Source organism: Lissotriton vulgaris, chromosome 2_1 (assembly GCF_964263255.1).
Source record: "Lissotriton vulgaris chromosome 2_1, aLisVul1.2, whole genome shotgun sequence".
In the NCBI taxonomy this organism is placed as follows: Eukaryota; Metazoa; Chordata; class Amphibia; order Caudata; family Salamandridae; genus Lissotriton; species Lissotriton vulgaris.
Window position 1 is genome coordinate 2,110,424,761 of NC_141687.1, and position 16,180 is coordinate 2,110,440,940.

General features: G+C 48.3%; 1 protein-coding gene across 2 annotated transcripts in view; it reads left to right on the plus strand.

Annotated features, from left to right (window-relative positions):
• The window catches only part of CGNL1 (cingulin like 1), a 579,392-nt gene that overhangs the window by 546,358 nt on the left and 16,854 nt on the right, over nt 1-16,180 (plus strand). For both annotated transcript variants that reach the window (XM_086958373.1, XM_086958374.1), the window contains exon 18: nt 2,708-2,871. In XM_086958373.1, the coding sequence (XP_086814499.1) occupies nt 2,708-2,871 (164 nt within the window). The remainder of the gene's footprint in view (nt 1-2,707; nt 2,872-16,180) is intronic.

The following is a 16,180-nucleotide window of genomic DNA, read 5'->3' on the forward strand; positions in this document are numbered from 1 at the left end:
AAATTAAATATATGATATAACAGTGAATTCAAAGGCATGAAAATCAAGCAAAGGTAATCAAGAGGAAGTGGTAGTAAAAGTGCTCCGAAAATATTTTGGAGTCATTGAGAAAGCATTTATTAAAATGTAGGTTTTTGTTGAAGCAAACTTTGTTTTTGCCACTAAGAAGCAAAAAAAGAAAGAGTTGTACAAATTATTGTTTAAGGCCTTCAATAGAATTGTTAACCCCGTTGATGGCACGGGTATACATTAAGGATTTAGATCAGTAGCACTGAAACTCCAGGGATACTCTAAGGATCACATATTTAAATCAAGATAGGTTGTCCTGCAAATAGGACAATATCAGAAAATGGATTTGAGGTAGTTAATAATATGCAGACGGAAGGATTTGGGGCGGTGTCTGAGTTGCCTACAAGGTAGTTGGGATAATTCCGTGCGAATATACACGCAAAGGCACATAGAGAAGCATCAGCAGCTCCATCAGGACCGGTTTCTATGGTGTACCACAAGAGCCCTATTTGTAACCTCCACTTTTAATGTTTATGCACTTTAGGACATTTTAGGTGCACCGATCAGAACACTTCAAAACCATATAGACCACGCTTAAGTGATCTTTCACTTGACTCCTGACCCAGAGAAAGAACGTTGACTAGTAGGAGCCACTGTTAAGAAAATAGCAATATTGGATGAAACCTAATCGACTCAACTTTAATGAAGTAAAGATGTAATTCTAGGTAGTGGGTACTGATAGATGCCGAAGCATTAAAGAAATAAATAGACTGAGTGAGTCATAAAGAAATTGCTCTGAAACATATTTAAAATCCTGAGGTATACGTTGACTCCTGGATTTCTGTCTAACCAAGTAAATGCTATAGTTTACGCCTCGAACTACAATCTTACGCAGTGTGGGAGAGTTCAGCCATTTATACAGTAGGACAGGACCACGATGACTTAGGCCGTAATCGGAGCAGAATAGATGATTGTAATTCCCTGCTAATTAATTATTAAGCAGCACAGGCAAAGTGGACGGTCCTAAAATATTGTCTCCTTGTGCAGTCACAAACCTGCCACAACAGCACAAAGGTCACCAACACACAGAATGGTGCCCTGGCCCCCAGTCCAGAACAGAGTTAAGTTTACGTTTCTGAGGATGGTTCTTCAAAATGGACCCGCAATATCTCAAAAGGAGACTCGAGATTCATCACCCAGATACACACCTCGGATCCAGTGGTAAGGATTTGTTTTTATCCTAACAGGGATGGGAGCTGTGCTGCTGTGCTCTGCAGGCTGTCGTTCTATAGGATAAGCTGCCGGAGAACTCGAGAAAGACCAGCAGCTGCTTTCCTTCAGAAGAGCCCTTATGGCTGCTTTGTTCTGTTGGATGTAGCATGTGCTCCGCATATTTGATCTCAAGTGCTTGGATACCAGTTCTGCTTTTAGCGTTCTATAAACCAAATGAAAGCCCCAAAATATATTGTGCAATATTCATTGCGCTTTCATCCTTTGTCAAGCTGTTTCTACTAAAGCTACTAACTCGCAGTACCATTTTAAACTCAAGTGTGTGCTGAAAAAATAACGTGTCTGTTTTTCTATTGTTGAAGCAATGTTACTAATTTTAAAGTTTGCCTGTTCTTATTTGTTTTGCTGGAAGGCCAACTCCCGAATAAGAAACACGAAATAAATTGTCTATGCATCCTACTCAGCTTCTGTCTGAGAGCTAATACAGTGAAAAACCATGGTATAAAGGGAAAAGCAATGTGTTCACGATGGAATACATTGATGGTTCCAGGAAAACTTTAGTGAAGGCTTAAGTCTTCTTTCAAAGACGATGATTGTACAAATAAAGTTAGTATCTCACCAGTTCAGATTGATATTTGTGAACAAGGTATTTATTATGAATGACCCATATTTCTCTTCACCCCGAATTACTGAGACCAGGGATATCTGTGACTTCAGGGTTGGGGAAATCCAGGCCATTACAAGCTTGACCCCTGAGGGGTATCCTTAGAAATGAGGAATTACCAGGGCAATTGGCAATTCTAAATCCAATTCTCTCCATTAATTCCTCACTCCTCTCCCTTCCCGGAATTTCACACACATATCAGCTGAAATCAGCTGAAATCTCCATCTGGAAATATGTAGAAACACAACAGATCACATAATTCTGATGGGGTCGGGAACCATTGTTAACCGCCCCAGCGGAATGAAGAACTCACTCATAATGAGGGCCCCATTGCCTTCCATTTTTTCAAATGCCAGCACAATTGTTTGTTGCCTTGAGATATAGGGATATGTGAAGTCTGAGAGGTTGGCTCTATGGTTAATGTCTGCACTGATGTATGCACATATTCTAGAGACACCTTACTTTTGATAGTTCTCTGTTACCCACATGCGTGTTTGGTTACTTTGAAACATATCTTACACACTTATTTAAACTCTCCAGTTCTTAAAACAGGTATCCTCCTTTGTGGTATTACTTACATGTTTTTAGCACTTTACATTATTGTCTTCTTCACCAAGATATTTAGTGCACTATATTGTAAATTGTGCTTAGTATAATGTTCCTAACAATAATATGCTACAGCTATGCTGCCTATAACACTCCTTACTAAAATGTATATTTCCTTACCAAAAGTTGACACTGTCTGTATGCAAGACAAGTAATTTTAAAGCACACATGCTGACATTGTGTTTTGTAAATAAACAGTTGAGTTTACGTTTGAAAGCAATGAAACGGCAGGTCGAAGAGGCTGAAGAAGAAATTGATCGATTGGAAAGTGCAAAAAAGAAGCTTCAGAGAGATTTGGAAGAGCAAACAGACATCAGTGATCAACTTCAAGGACAACTCACAGCAGTAAAGAAAGAGCTCAGGTGAGAGAAAGTGGCAGAGAGAAAAGAGATACATGCAGGAGAAAGAGTGTAAACCTCGTTTCCAGCTTGAACCTGGAGTGTCATTCGAAGCTAGAACTGTATAAAGTGAAAAAGGCACATTTCAAATTCATGTTATTTTCCAATTTACCCAATAACCGGACATTTTCACTAAATTATACATTAATAAAATAACTAATACATATTTCAACTAGTTAGGGTTTTCTATGTTTGTTCTTACATGCAAATGTTTGAATTTATATTACCGGTCCGTGCTTCTACGGGCCGGTAAAGGGCAGCAGAGCAACATTCTAATGTTGTTTAAACAAAGGCTTCCCAGAGCCCGAGGGGATTTCAATCCCCCCAGGCTATGAGAGGCATTTGTTTAATTTGTTAGAACATTCTGCCCTCTAGTGGCAGAATGTTCTAATAGCCTTGTAGCCCTTCGTAGCTGGGCTACACCGGCTATTAAAGTCCCGCTCCCTTGTTAAAGTCCCTCGCCTTCGGCCTTTACCACTGGAGCTGGCCTTTAATAGCCGGTATAGCAATGAGGCTATATTAAAACATTGGAATGTGGAGCACTCAATTGCAGACAATGGAGTGGCCCTTGCTTCAACAGGCCAGTAAAGGCTCGCAAAGCAACATACCAATGCGGGCTATAAGGCCATAGTAAAGAATTCATATGGGTTTTTGGAACATATCATTTTTCTAAAAAAAAACACAGCATATCAGAAAGGTGGGAATTTCTTTTCATCCAACCCAGAATTCAGTGCTGTCATAAGATAGTGCTCCAGTTGTAATGGAAAGAAAAATTATGTGCTAAAAATGAACAGGACTGTCCTAATTAAGACTGAAGACCAGAATGAGGGATTCAGACTTTATGCCCAAGGCTATAGGTAGTGTTATTATGCACATAAAGGAGGGGCATAAGAATATGTTTTAGAACCTAAATTGGTGGTTATAACCCAAGCTGGAAAACGGTGGTGCAGATTTTTTTTAAATCCCATCATCTTCTCCGATATGTGTGTAAAATAAACACATTAAATTGGCGCTTCTCTTTAAAGGGCTATATGATGGTGTGGATGTTTTTTGTTAAATTATATTTCATATGGTTGAATTACACAAAGAATATCCCTCTGTGCTGTACCTTTTTTAAAACACTCTTACTACTGTGGCACTAAGTACCACTTCATCTTCCTTGTACCATCTAGTACTTCCACTACACAGTGATTAGGAGCCCCCGGGTGGCAGACCCCATAAAATCATGTTTACTGTTGCTTTGGATTCAGTTTTTGTTTTTGAGCCGCAGTGCGTGCCATGGCCCGGGCAGAGTTACAGGAGAGTGACTAAGAGGGGAGGGGTGGGCCTCCGAGCCTGCTTGATGATTGACAGCTGCTGAGCCTCCTTGGGGTAAAGTGTGCATGTCGGGATGGACGGGTGCTTTGCTCCGACCCAGCCAACATACACACTTGATTCCTCGCCTACCTCTGTAATGTAGGAGCCTGAGGGATTACTGCCAAAGCCCCAAGGCTCCAAATGAGCGCTGGCAGCGCCTGACGAAGCCAGTCCTCATGCTGCTCCCTTGCTGTTTTCTAACACAAACAGCAAGGGGGCACTGTCTGGATTGGCTCAAGCGTCGCGGGGTGGGACAGGGACTGGAGGGAGGTCACAACTTCCATGCTCACGGCCAGCCTGGAGGCAAAGTCATGAGTGTTCGGTGCTGAGAGGGATGGACAGTGAGTATGTTAACTTTAGGGGCAGAATATTATGAAGGGCTTCATACTGAAGAGCATTGGTAGAAGGGAGGCACTCTACCCCGAGGTGAGGACCAGGCTGGAAGAGTGTTGAATCACAATTACAAAAGGTCATGGAAGAACACTCCCCATGTTACAAGTAAAAGACACTGTGAGTTATGAACAACCTACCAGCGTGCTGTTTGCAAAGGATGAACCCGGTGCTTTTACCGTGTGAAGGGGCGGGGGTATAGGCGCAAAGCCCGTTCCGAGCACAAACCCAGGAATGGATGGTTTATTGCACATTATTCTTGGGCGCATAACCAAGCTTGTAACATAGTGGTATTTACGCACTAGTCTACTTGGCACGTGCGAAGGAGCACAGCTATCTACAGTGCAGCAGGTGCAGCAGTACTGGGCACATTTGTGTAATTGTGTAATTGTGCACCCACATTATGGCCCTATTTTACTATTCTAAGCTTGTGGGCAAACAAGCTGTTGGTACCAGCCTTGTAGGACATTGAGATCCAGCAATAGGTTTCTCCTTGCTCCCATCAGAACCGGTACTTTCAGAAACGGAGGTAGATCCTTCTCTTCTCTTGCTCCCACTCTTTGGAACAAACTGCCTTTACACCTACGTGCCATCACTGACCACAATTTTTTTTGTAGGGAACTAAAAACATGGCTGTTTGATAACTAACAGGCGTTCTTCTCTTAGCTGATTCTATTTGAGTTGTCCACTAGCGCCATGAGACTTACGGGTGATTTGTGCGCTTAATAAGTGCACCTGATTTGATTTGATTCAAGCAGTAGACTGGGTCAGACCCTTCCCTTGGTCGCATCTGGGCCCACAACACTTTTGCTGCTTCGATGAGCTTGTCTAGTTCAACAGTTCCAGCAGTAGAAGTCTGGGAGCTTCTTTTAGGCTTCTTGTGTGCAGACACTAACTCAAAATAATTCCAAGAGAATGCATGTTTATTACCTCAAAGCTATTTCGCGTTCATTTATGCACACAAGACGCCAAAAAGAAGCGCACAGATGCCTTCTGTGTTTGTCGCAGCACAGAAAAATGCATCACGGTATGTCTCGCGCATGTGCAGGGCTCGAGTCAGGATACCACACGGGTGGACGGAGTCCCCCCACTTATTTTACCGGGTGGATGTCGTCCCCCCTACCAAATAGCTGGAATTCACTCTTTGACCTCTCTGGGACGAGATCGGAGCGCACCTTTCGTGACGTCACTTCCTGTTGTGATGTCACTTCCGGTGACAGCATCCCCCCCCACTTCTCTTTTTAGGACTCGTGCCCTGAGCATGTGTGATAGATTTCTTTACCTGCCAGGCTTCCTGCTACTCATCTGTTTAATAACATTCTCTCAAGGAAAAGTGCTTGCAGACTGTAGCACATGGATCTACGTGGAAGTGAAATTAGAACCAGGCCACAAACTAGGCCAGCAGCGCTGTCCTGCCTGTGAGCCTTGGGGTGGGAAATTTCCTGTCCTCCCCAGGCAGTGGAGTCTTTTATTCTGCCCCTTGTTACCCCATTCTTGCTGAGGTGTGGGGGTGTTAGAGGTGCAAGCAAACCTCGCAGCGGCACATGTGTTAAAGACTTTAAATACCTCTCTACTTGTCTGATCAAGCGGTGGGGTGGGGGCGGGCCTGCTGGGTATTCAGTACACAATTCCTATAAAAAGAAGTGGGGAACGGACAATATGCAAATGACCGCATGACGTCACAGGCTGAACGTGTCCCGGTGTCTGAAAATTACACCAGGGCATCAGTGGCGGTGCGTCCATTGGGGGCGTTGGGGCGTTGCCCCCCCTCGGCATGACGTCTCTGAGTCTGAACTGAAGTAAACAAGTTCAAAGACGCTGCTGGACAATGCCTGTCAGTCAGCATGATGCAGCAGGACCGCCCACTCTCTTCAGAGTCTGAAGTGGGTGGGCGGTCCTGTGTCATGTTGACTCACAGGCATTGTCAGGGGCAGGCAGCAGCACAGGTGCGCAGGAGTGGGGCCGGAGGCACGTTTTTCAGCCTTGCCCACGCATGCGCACTTGTGCCTGGTGCATGCCCATTAGAAGAGCGAAACCTCGCTCTCCTAATGGGCAGGCGGGCAGAAAGCAACCATGCCCTGTGTCAATCCTGGCGCTGCTCCTGTGCTAGGATTGGCTGAGGACGGAGGGCGGGATTTCCGCTCCAGTGAAGCAAGGCGCCAAGGTCCCAGAAGATGCGGCGCTGCCCGGCGGTCAGGTAAGTTTTCTTCTTTTATTCTAATTCCCCGGCCGGCCCCCCACCCCCTTCGACCCCCCCACCAGTTGACTATCGTGAGAAAGAGGAACGGGACTCGGGAGGTAACGCAGATGCACTGATGATGCGTGAATTAGTTCAGGTGGGAGGTCCGCGCGTGCCTGCATGCACAGGATCTAGCGAATTCTTGCCCCAGATTAATCAGCGTGGTCTTCTTGTTTAAACGGAAATCCCTTCGATGAACCTATGTGAAACCGGGCATACATTTTCTAAAATTCGTGAAATCCCAGCGCTTTGATCATGTTACTTTTTTCCGAGAGGCAGCCCCAAGCAATCCATCACTGGGTGACTTAAACTTTGAACACGCAGCTACTGGTTAAATGGCAAACCAGGATTTTAAACGTGTCCGAGTGAGCTGTGTGTAAACCCCCAACCACAACACGCCTCACGCTGCCCGGTTCCGTGTATCCTGAAGCAGCTGTTGGTGCCCGGCCCCCTGCAGCACTGCTGGCCCTCATTCCTGGACACAATCGGGTATTCTTAGAAGAAAGTGCAAAGGCATTGGCAACTCGGGGCAAGACTCCTTGAATTCCGTCCGCCGCCTGCCAGCACCCTGTCAGCTTCCCGCGGCAAACATTTTTAAGAGATATTGTTTTAGCATGAATTGTAGACTATCTAACGTGATATAAAAGCAAATGCTTTTCATTTCAAATGACGAATGATCTTTTTTTAAATTTAGCAACTGATATGTTCTTCGTCTGTCTCCGCGTTCGTGCATAATTTTATAAATGACTAAGTACGTTTCCATGTTTATAATAAAATAAGTTTGGGTGACATCATTTGAGTAGCAGACAGAGCGATGAGTGGTCTAAGCAAACAGCGATTGTGTGCATGCTTCTGTGCGTGTGCCTCCCAATGTTTTTTATGGCTGATGGCAACGAGGGGCAAATGTTAAGGCATAAGCTTACAATATTCCACATACAATACACACCGTTTGTGTCCTGACCGGAAGGATTATGATCTAATCTCATGGCCAGATATATCAACTGTCTCACCATTCCTTGGGCCACCTGTCAGTGATGAGTCGGCCATTGTGTTTTTTTAAATATTTATTTTGCGCTATGGAATTTGTAGGCCAGAAAACAACTTGGACACGATTGCCTACCCATGCATGAATTTCGGAGTCTCGAGAGTTCTATAAATCATACGTGTCATCTGTTGGTCCAAATGGTTCCATGAAAGCACATAAAGTCACTGAATGCAATGACTTGTTAAATGAAGGGTCAGGACTGATTGATAATAACCATCATTACCAGTGAACGAATTGAACCACATTTAATACCTAAAGAGATTCTAAAATGTGACATGCATTAATCTGTGAGATAAGGTTAACATAATGAACGGCAGCGAGCGATCAGGGAGCTGCAGCCTGCTGGTGTTTGTTAATACCATAAAGTGACTCTGCTGGTTGCTACTTTGACACGGGGCACCTCAAACACAGGCCTTCCTTGATGCGAGCTGCGGACTCCATAGATTATGCCTTCCATGGACGGGGTGTCAAACGGTGTTCTACAGACCGAAAATAATGATGTCCATGTGTTTTTTTTTTGCTAATGTATTACAGCAAGTCCGGTCTTGTTTGTGTTCTCTGTTTTTCTGAAGTAACAACAAGTTGTTTTTTCGTCGTTGCTCCGTCAAATGTGTGTGCTTGTTGGAAATGGGGGTTGCCCAAGTCTCAAAGGGGGTAGCATGGCATCAAGCGGGCAGGCCAAACTTCGAGGACATGTGAAGCATTCACGCAGTACCCACAGTCAACACACCAGGCACACTACAAAAGAGGCAGGACACCAATTTGAGTTGGAAAATTAAGCAGTTTAGTATCTCCAACCTGCAAGGCAAAAATGCATTAACAGTGTCATCATAACACGGCGCCAACTGGCACCAGAGCCAAGTACTTCAGAGGGGGATTATTTACAGGGGGCAAAAGGGTTGAGTCTATAGTCCATAGTCCATAGCTGTAAGGAAAAAGGATGGTTAATTAAACACTAGACCTGGGGCCAATCTGGCGGGGCCAACTCTGGGTCTCATCCTTAGGGAAGCTGTAATTTCAAAATCCCACATCATGCAACAATACACCTCAGGCGTTATGACGCCAATCCCCACCCCTGTAAGGGAATAACAACAGGTTATCACAGTTTGCAACTTACAGGAACACCTGGAATAAATCAGTTCAACAGCTCATAAATCTGGGGCATAGACAGGGGCCTGAGATAACTCGACAGGCCAGCTTAGTGGCACCCTTGCAGTAAAAGAGAACACCCAGTTTTACTCCACCCTCCACCTGCGGATATAGAACAACAGGTAGGCAGGCCCCTGGCATTCAATAATAACTGAGGTTTACACCTTAGGCATCAAGGGTATCCTGGGAACATGGCTTTTCAGCCCCCAACCAGCAACATAAACTTTAGGCAGTGTGTTGGCAACAACTCTTCCCGGGTCACCTTAGAGGAGACAATATCCCCAGGGCATAGAACCTAAGGCCTACCAACCTCAACATGGGGTAGATCCTCCTCAGGGCATAAACGTATAGATTGAAGGTTAAGCCTATCCTCTAGGGACCCTATGCACCACAGGTAACAGGCAACTACTAGGCATCACTGTCAATTCACTCTTCAGATGACTGCCCACTCCAGGGTCCACCTATACGGCCCCAACTGGAAGCACTACAATCTCGTGCCCTATCACAAGGTGTCTTAAATGTACCAGTCATGGGTGGGGGCGAGCACCGACCCTGTGCCCCGCTGCCCTCTCCACCCTCTTTATATGCCCCACTCACCGGCTGCTCCTGGGTTCTGGCTCCGGGCTCCAACCACACTGCTGGCCCCTTTGTAAAGGGGGGGGGGGCGATCCGGAGGCTCCACGCGGCCTTCTCCCAGGCCCCTCTTATCTAGTGGGGACCCGGGCTGCTAGGCGGAGGGGACAGGCACCGACAATGTGCCTCGAGGCCCCCCTGGCGTAGCGCACTCAAAGGGAACTTCTCTCCCCTCTCCACGTCAGCTGGCGGCAGACACGGGGAACAGGCGGGGCTCTTCCTCTGCTTCCCCGGGTTCCTCCTCTCTCACGAGGACCCGGGACTTCAAAGTGGCCTTCGGGAGGCTGCCGGCTCCTTTGGGGGCGGGGGCCTAGTGCAAGGGAGGCTCCCGCCCAGCTCCTTCCCAATTGCGGGGCTCCTCTCTTCACGAGGACACCGGCGCTCTTCCTCTTTCCGGCCCGGGGCACTCACCGACGGGGTGGCCTCCCGCTCCGGTCTTCAGCAATGGCTGGCTGCTGAGGAGGCGGACCAGGCACCGATCCTGTGCCTCGAGGCCCCCTCTCTTCACTTACGGCGGCCTCTCTCTAGCTGCCGATTCAATCGGGACTCCCTCTTCACCACGGGAGTCCCGAAACACCTCAGTTGGCTTCGCCCGGGTTCCCTCGGCCTCCCGGGAACCCGGGGCTTCTCGGCAGCTTCCGCGGGCTTCTTCCTGCTGCCTGTCTGGGCAGCCAATCCGTGCGCGGCAAGGACGGGGGCGCGGCCAATGACGCGGCCGGGCGCCCCGGTCATGTGACGCGGGCCCGGACGGCTTCAGGGTCCAGCGCGGCCTCCACCTCACATCGGCGGCCCTCTCCTGGCACCGGGGGCCGCCGCGACGATGTGCCACACAGCGGGGGAAGGACTCCTCGCAGCGCCGGGCTGCAGCAGTGAAATCGGCGGTGCAAGGGGTAGGCTCCCTTTTCAATTAATTAATTAAATGGCGGACAGCGCCAAAACGAGGGTAGGCTCCTCACACTCGATCCTCCTCACAGCGCCCTCAGGCCACAGCGCGATTCTCCTCAGCAGATGTCGCTATTTACAGCGCACTGCTCCTCCCTCTTAGCCCAACAGAATAGAGGCAGTTCAGGGCTTCTAGGGACACGCAGCTCCTCCCAGTCCTTCTCTAGCGCTTCCAACTTATAGCGCTTCCCAGGCAGGACAGTTCAGGTCAGGGCAGCAACAGTCTTGGAGTTTACAGCGCTTAGGTAGGCAAACCAGGGCTTCCAAGTAGGCTCCTCACGGAGGGGGGGGCGAACAGTTCCACAGCCAGCCCCAGGGGCACACTCCTCACCTCCTGGGGGGTTCAAGCCCACAGCATTCCTCCTCTTCTGGGCACCTTTTTCCCTCAGCGCTGGCGTAGTTCAAGGTCCCACGGCGTCAGGGACCTATGAAGAGTCCTCCCTTGTCAGGGGCCCATGGGGACAGCAGCGGGGGGGGGGTGTTTAGGGGTACAGGGCCCAGCTCACAGGCCCATGTGGCGGTAGCACCTCACAGCAGGTCCCCCTCCCTTCCTTGTCCCAGCGCTGACTGACTCTCTGGTGACACTTCCCCCTATTTATACCCTCCTCCCAGGCAGTGCCAGGACCTTCTAGAATGTTGGCACATCTAGCCTAAACTGGTTCTAGGGGAGGGGGTGAGCACCCTGGGTGCCAGGCTTTCCCTCCAAAAGCTAGGGGTAGCTGGGTAATATTATCTAGACCGCTGACCTATGTCAGTCCAGTGGCAAAACCCATGGCCATGGCATCCATTTTAAAAGCAATACATTTCAGTCAGGTGCAGTTTTAAAATGGGGGTTTTTTATAAGTGCTCACATTATGTCAGGTAATTACATTTTTCAAAAGGGGTCTCACACCACTCATGGCCTATACAGGTTTAATCCCATGGGGGAGACAATCCAGATAAGGGGGTCAAAAGCGAAAAAATTTTGGGGAAAAAGGCCAAGTCCAACAGTGCTTCTCTGTTTTGCTTTTTAAGAAACTCATAGAAATGTCTAGGTCTATTCCATTCGGGCTGATGGAAAAATGAAATGATTAAGTACATGTTTTCATGCACCAAAAAAAACGGAAGAGTTTTATATATTTGTGATTTCCTCTGCTAACAGTATATACTTTTGTGTATTTATGCTGTCCACGTGTTTGCTTTTCTCAGATGGTGCAGAGAGATGTGTCTTTACGGGTAGGCTGTGCTGTTATTTCACAGTGTGAATTTGATTCTGTGACTTGAATTCACGGTGCATTGTTTATGCTGTTCTCCCATGATTTTACTGCTGGTAGTTTCTGTACACGTTTGCAGCGCTTGCACACTGACATGGTATATTTTTGTGCTGTGGGGTCACAGTGAGCTATTACTGTTGGTTTTCTAAGTTATATGTCTGTCTCAGTAAAATATTGTTTCTGTAGGTTCACTCATACCTATGGAGTTTTTACGTAACGCTGGACACGGGCAACAGTAGAAGTGTAGGGCATTCCTTGGCGCTTCTGGCAAAGATTGTCCTCTAGAGCTCATAAAAATTGGCAATTTCTTAAATGACATAATTCAATTGTATTGCTTTATTAACCTTCCTGCTTTCTCAAATTTGCTTAAAAATGCACCATTTGTCCACTCTTTTTTCAATATGTTCTCCCCCGAGGCCCCAGAGGTTGTACGGGCTCACTTTCTACGCTCGCTTGCTGCCATGTGGGCCGGCAATAATTTTCCGCTTCACCACTTTCAAATGTCACCAGCCGCCACTGCAGGGCATGTTCAGCATATTTCTGTGGGGCCCAGCTTCTTGGCAGGGGGGCCAGCGTCCACCCTGTGAAAAGAATGGGGGGACGCTGTGTACCTACGTGTACCCCTGACAAGAGCCCTGTGGGTACTGTAGTGTCCGGCTGGACAGTTCTAGTGTTTTACCCTGTGCCGTGACGCGCGGCGCCCCACCTATGGCCCACACAAAAACCACCACTTACTGCAGTGACTCACGGCGGAAGCCCCGACTGGGGCAACATGAAAATGAGCTGCAGTTAGCACTGTGGGCCCTGAACGCTCGAGGCGTCAACTTTGCACGGGAAGTGACCCACAGGCCTGCGAAAACACGTGTGCTGCGAAAACAATTTAGAGTCGACTGAGCGGCATCTCGGGCAGTTCCAATAATGCCGGTCTAGGGCGAAAGCCTCCCTGTTGCAAATCCCCGTGCAGCCCGCAGCTGAAAGCAGACTGCCAATCACCTCTGTTTTCGGCGAGGGCCGCAACAGCCGGCAGCAAGCGCAAGGCTACCATGGCCCCCTTTTGCAGTGGCAGCACCGAGGGGCAGGACAGAAGGACTGTCGCCTGACCTGACCAAGTAAGTGATTCAGGGCCATCGGTTGTGCCAAAGAAAAGCCGCCCTTCTGCCAAGCATGAGGCCCGCAGTGCTCCTGCTTACCTCATTAGAATGCCTGCAAGAGCAGACTCCCTTCTGCATGTGAAAGCTGCACGGCCCACCGTTTCGAGACATATACTACGGGGACTTTGTAAAGTACAGTACGGCAGTGCCATCTAGTGGGCTTTACAGTTACTACACCTAAAGAACGAAAAGAAAAGTGCCGTTTTAAAATACAGGCAGGTAATATCCGGCAGCCCAATAATGAAGGACTAGCATTAAGTAGCACCTAACTGGCTAAAGATTATAAAGGGGTATGCTGCTCCACGTGGCTACATATCCTGCAGTGCCTAGCAACCTTCACCTAAGCAGCAGAAGTCGACAGCGTTGCCCCACATCACTATAACACCCACCTGTATCAGCTTAGAAGTGTGAGCCAGGTGGGAAACTCCCACTTTCTGCCTCCACTCAGAATTGCGGAAACTGCAAGAGTGTCACAAAACAAAGAATAAGAACGGAAGAGACTGACCCAAGAGAAGATGCCACACAAGGAAGGAACGTCTCTAATGAGAGAAGTGAGCGCTACACAATCCCAGTGGCTGTCTGGCAACACCACAAGCAAAGAGATACTGATGCAAGCCCCCAGCAGTAAATGGCAATGAAACAGCAAGCCTACAAAATGGAGAAGGGCTGCGAGAGACACAGCCAGGACTGATGCTGAGTGCAACACCCACTGCAAAAAGAGGGCACCCATGAAGAGGACGGAACACACAAGGTCAGAGGTGCGTAGAAGGCCGCACCAGCGAACCGGATGCCATGGGCAGGCGCCCAGGAGATAGATTCAGAAAAGGGGGTGGTGATGAACAGAGTGTCTGAATTAAGCAGACCACTCTTACCCAGTCCAAAGATCAGGGCTTGATCCATCACCGTTTTTTAGCTCACTGCACCATCCCAGCTCAGAAATTGGCTATATGCAAATTAGTCTGACACTGGCCCAGTGCATCATGGGAACAGGGCAGACCAAACTACCAAGCTAATTCTTATACTGGGAAGGAAACAAGCTACCGGGGACCGGTTTCTGGCATTTCAGCCGTCTTCTGCCCGGCTTGCTTGAATCCTGATGGTGCAATGAGCTAGGGACTCACATCTGAGTATACCCTTCCACGCTTATGGTGGACAAAAATGATTCAGAAAAGGAGGTGGTGATGAACAGAGTGTCTGAATTAAGCAGACCACTCTTACCCAGTCCAAAGATCAGGGCTTGATCCATCACCGTTTTTTAGCTCACTGCACCATCCCGGCTCAGAAATTGGCTATATGCAAATTAGTCTGACCCTGGCCCAGTGCATCATGGGAACAGGGCAGACCAAACTACCAAGCCAATTCTTATACTGGGAAGGAAACAAGCTACCGGGGACCGGTTTCTGGCATTTCAGCCGTCTTCGGCCCGGCTTGCTTGAATCCTGATGGTGCAATGAGCTAGGGACTCACATCTGAGTATACCCTTCCACGCTTATGGTGGACAAAAATGATTCAGAAAAGGGGGTGGTGATGAACAGAGTGTCTGAATTAAGCAGACCACTCTTACCCAGTCCAAAGATCAGGGCTTGATCCATCACCGTTTTTTAGCTCACTGCACCATCCCAGCTCAGAAATTGGCTATATGCAAATTAGTCTGACCCTGGCCCAGTGCATCATGGGAACAGGGCAGACCAAACTACCAAGCCAATTCTTATACTGGGAAGGAAACAAGCTACCGGGGACCGGTTTCTGGCATTTCAGCCGTCTTCGGCCCGGCTTGCTTGAATCCTGATGGTGCAATGAGCTAGGGACTCACATCTGAGTATACCCTTCCACGCTTATGGTGGACAAAAATGATTCAGAAAAGGGGGTGGTGATGAACAGAGTGTCTGAATTAAGCAGACCACTCTTACCCAGTCCAAAGATCAGGGCTTGATCCATCTCCGTTTTTTAGCTCACTGCACCATCCCAGCTCAGAAATTGGCTATATGCAAATTAGTTTGACCCTGGCCCAGTGCATCATGGGAACAGGGCAGACCAAACTACCAAGCCAATTCTTATACTGGGAAGGAAACAAGCTACCGGGGACCAGTTTCTGGCATTTCAGCCGTCTTCGGCCCGGCTTGCTTGAATCCTGATGGTGCAATGAGCTAGGGACTCACATCTGAGTATACCCTTCCACGCTTATGGTGGACAAAAATGATTCAGAAAAGGGGGTGGTGATGAACAGAGTGTCTGAATTAAGCAGACCACTCTTACCCAGTCCAAAGATCAGGGCTTGATCCATCACCGTTTTTTAGCTCACTGCACCATCCCAGCTCAGACATGAGTCCCTTTCTCACTGCACCATCAGGATTCAAGCAAGCCGGGCCGAAGACGGCTGAAATGCTAGAAACCGGTCCCCGGTAGCTTGTCTCCTTTCTGGTGAAGATTTGGCTTGGTAGTTTAGTCTGCCCTGTTCCCATGATGCACTGGGCCAGGGACAGACTGATTTGCATATAGCCAGGTTCTGAGCTGGGATGGTGCAGTGAGATAAATAACTGTGATGGATCAAGCCCTGATCTTTGGACTGGGTAAGAGTGGTCTGCTTAATTCAGACACTCTGTTCATCACCACCCCCTTTTCTGAATCGCCCAGGAGATAGAGACATCTCGGCAGAGAAGAAGCAATGCTGAAAGCAGGAAGGAGAACCTCCACATCTCCACTGCACCAGCGAAGCCCCGCAGTGGGTCAAAGGACAGTACAGAGGGTCCTCCCTTACACTGCCTCAAGACTGAGTCGCCAGTGGTCCAAGACAGGCAAGAGTAGAGTCGCACACTCCATGTGGTAAGCTGCCACCGCAACATTTGCTCCAAAAGACAGTCGACAAGTGGCCGGGCGCCACCTCGCATAGCAAGAAGGAGCACTTCACACAAAGTGACCAACCTGTCAAGCATGCCTGCATGGAGACATGAGCAAGTGCTACGATGGCACTGGCTCGAAGCACAAGCACAACACCCTCGAAGGAAGAGGTAACCTGCAATCCTGGCCGAGGACCACTGTGGAAATTCCATGAGGAGGGCATGTGCCCGCGAAAGGTTGTCAAGAGGAAGTAGCAAGTCCTACCAACAGGACAGAT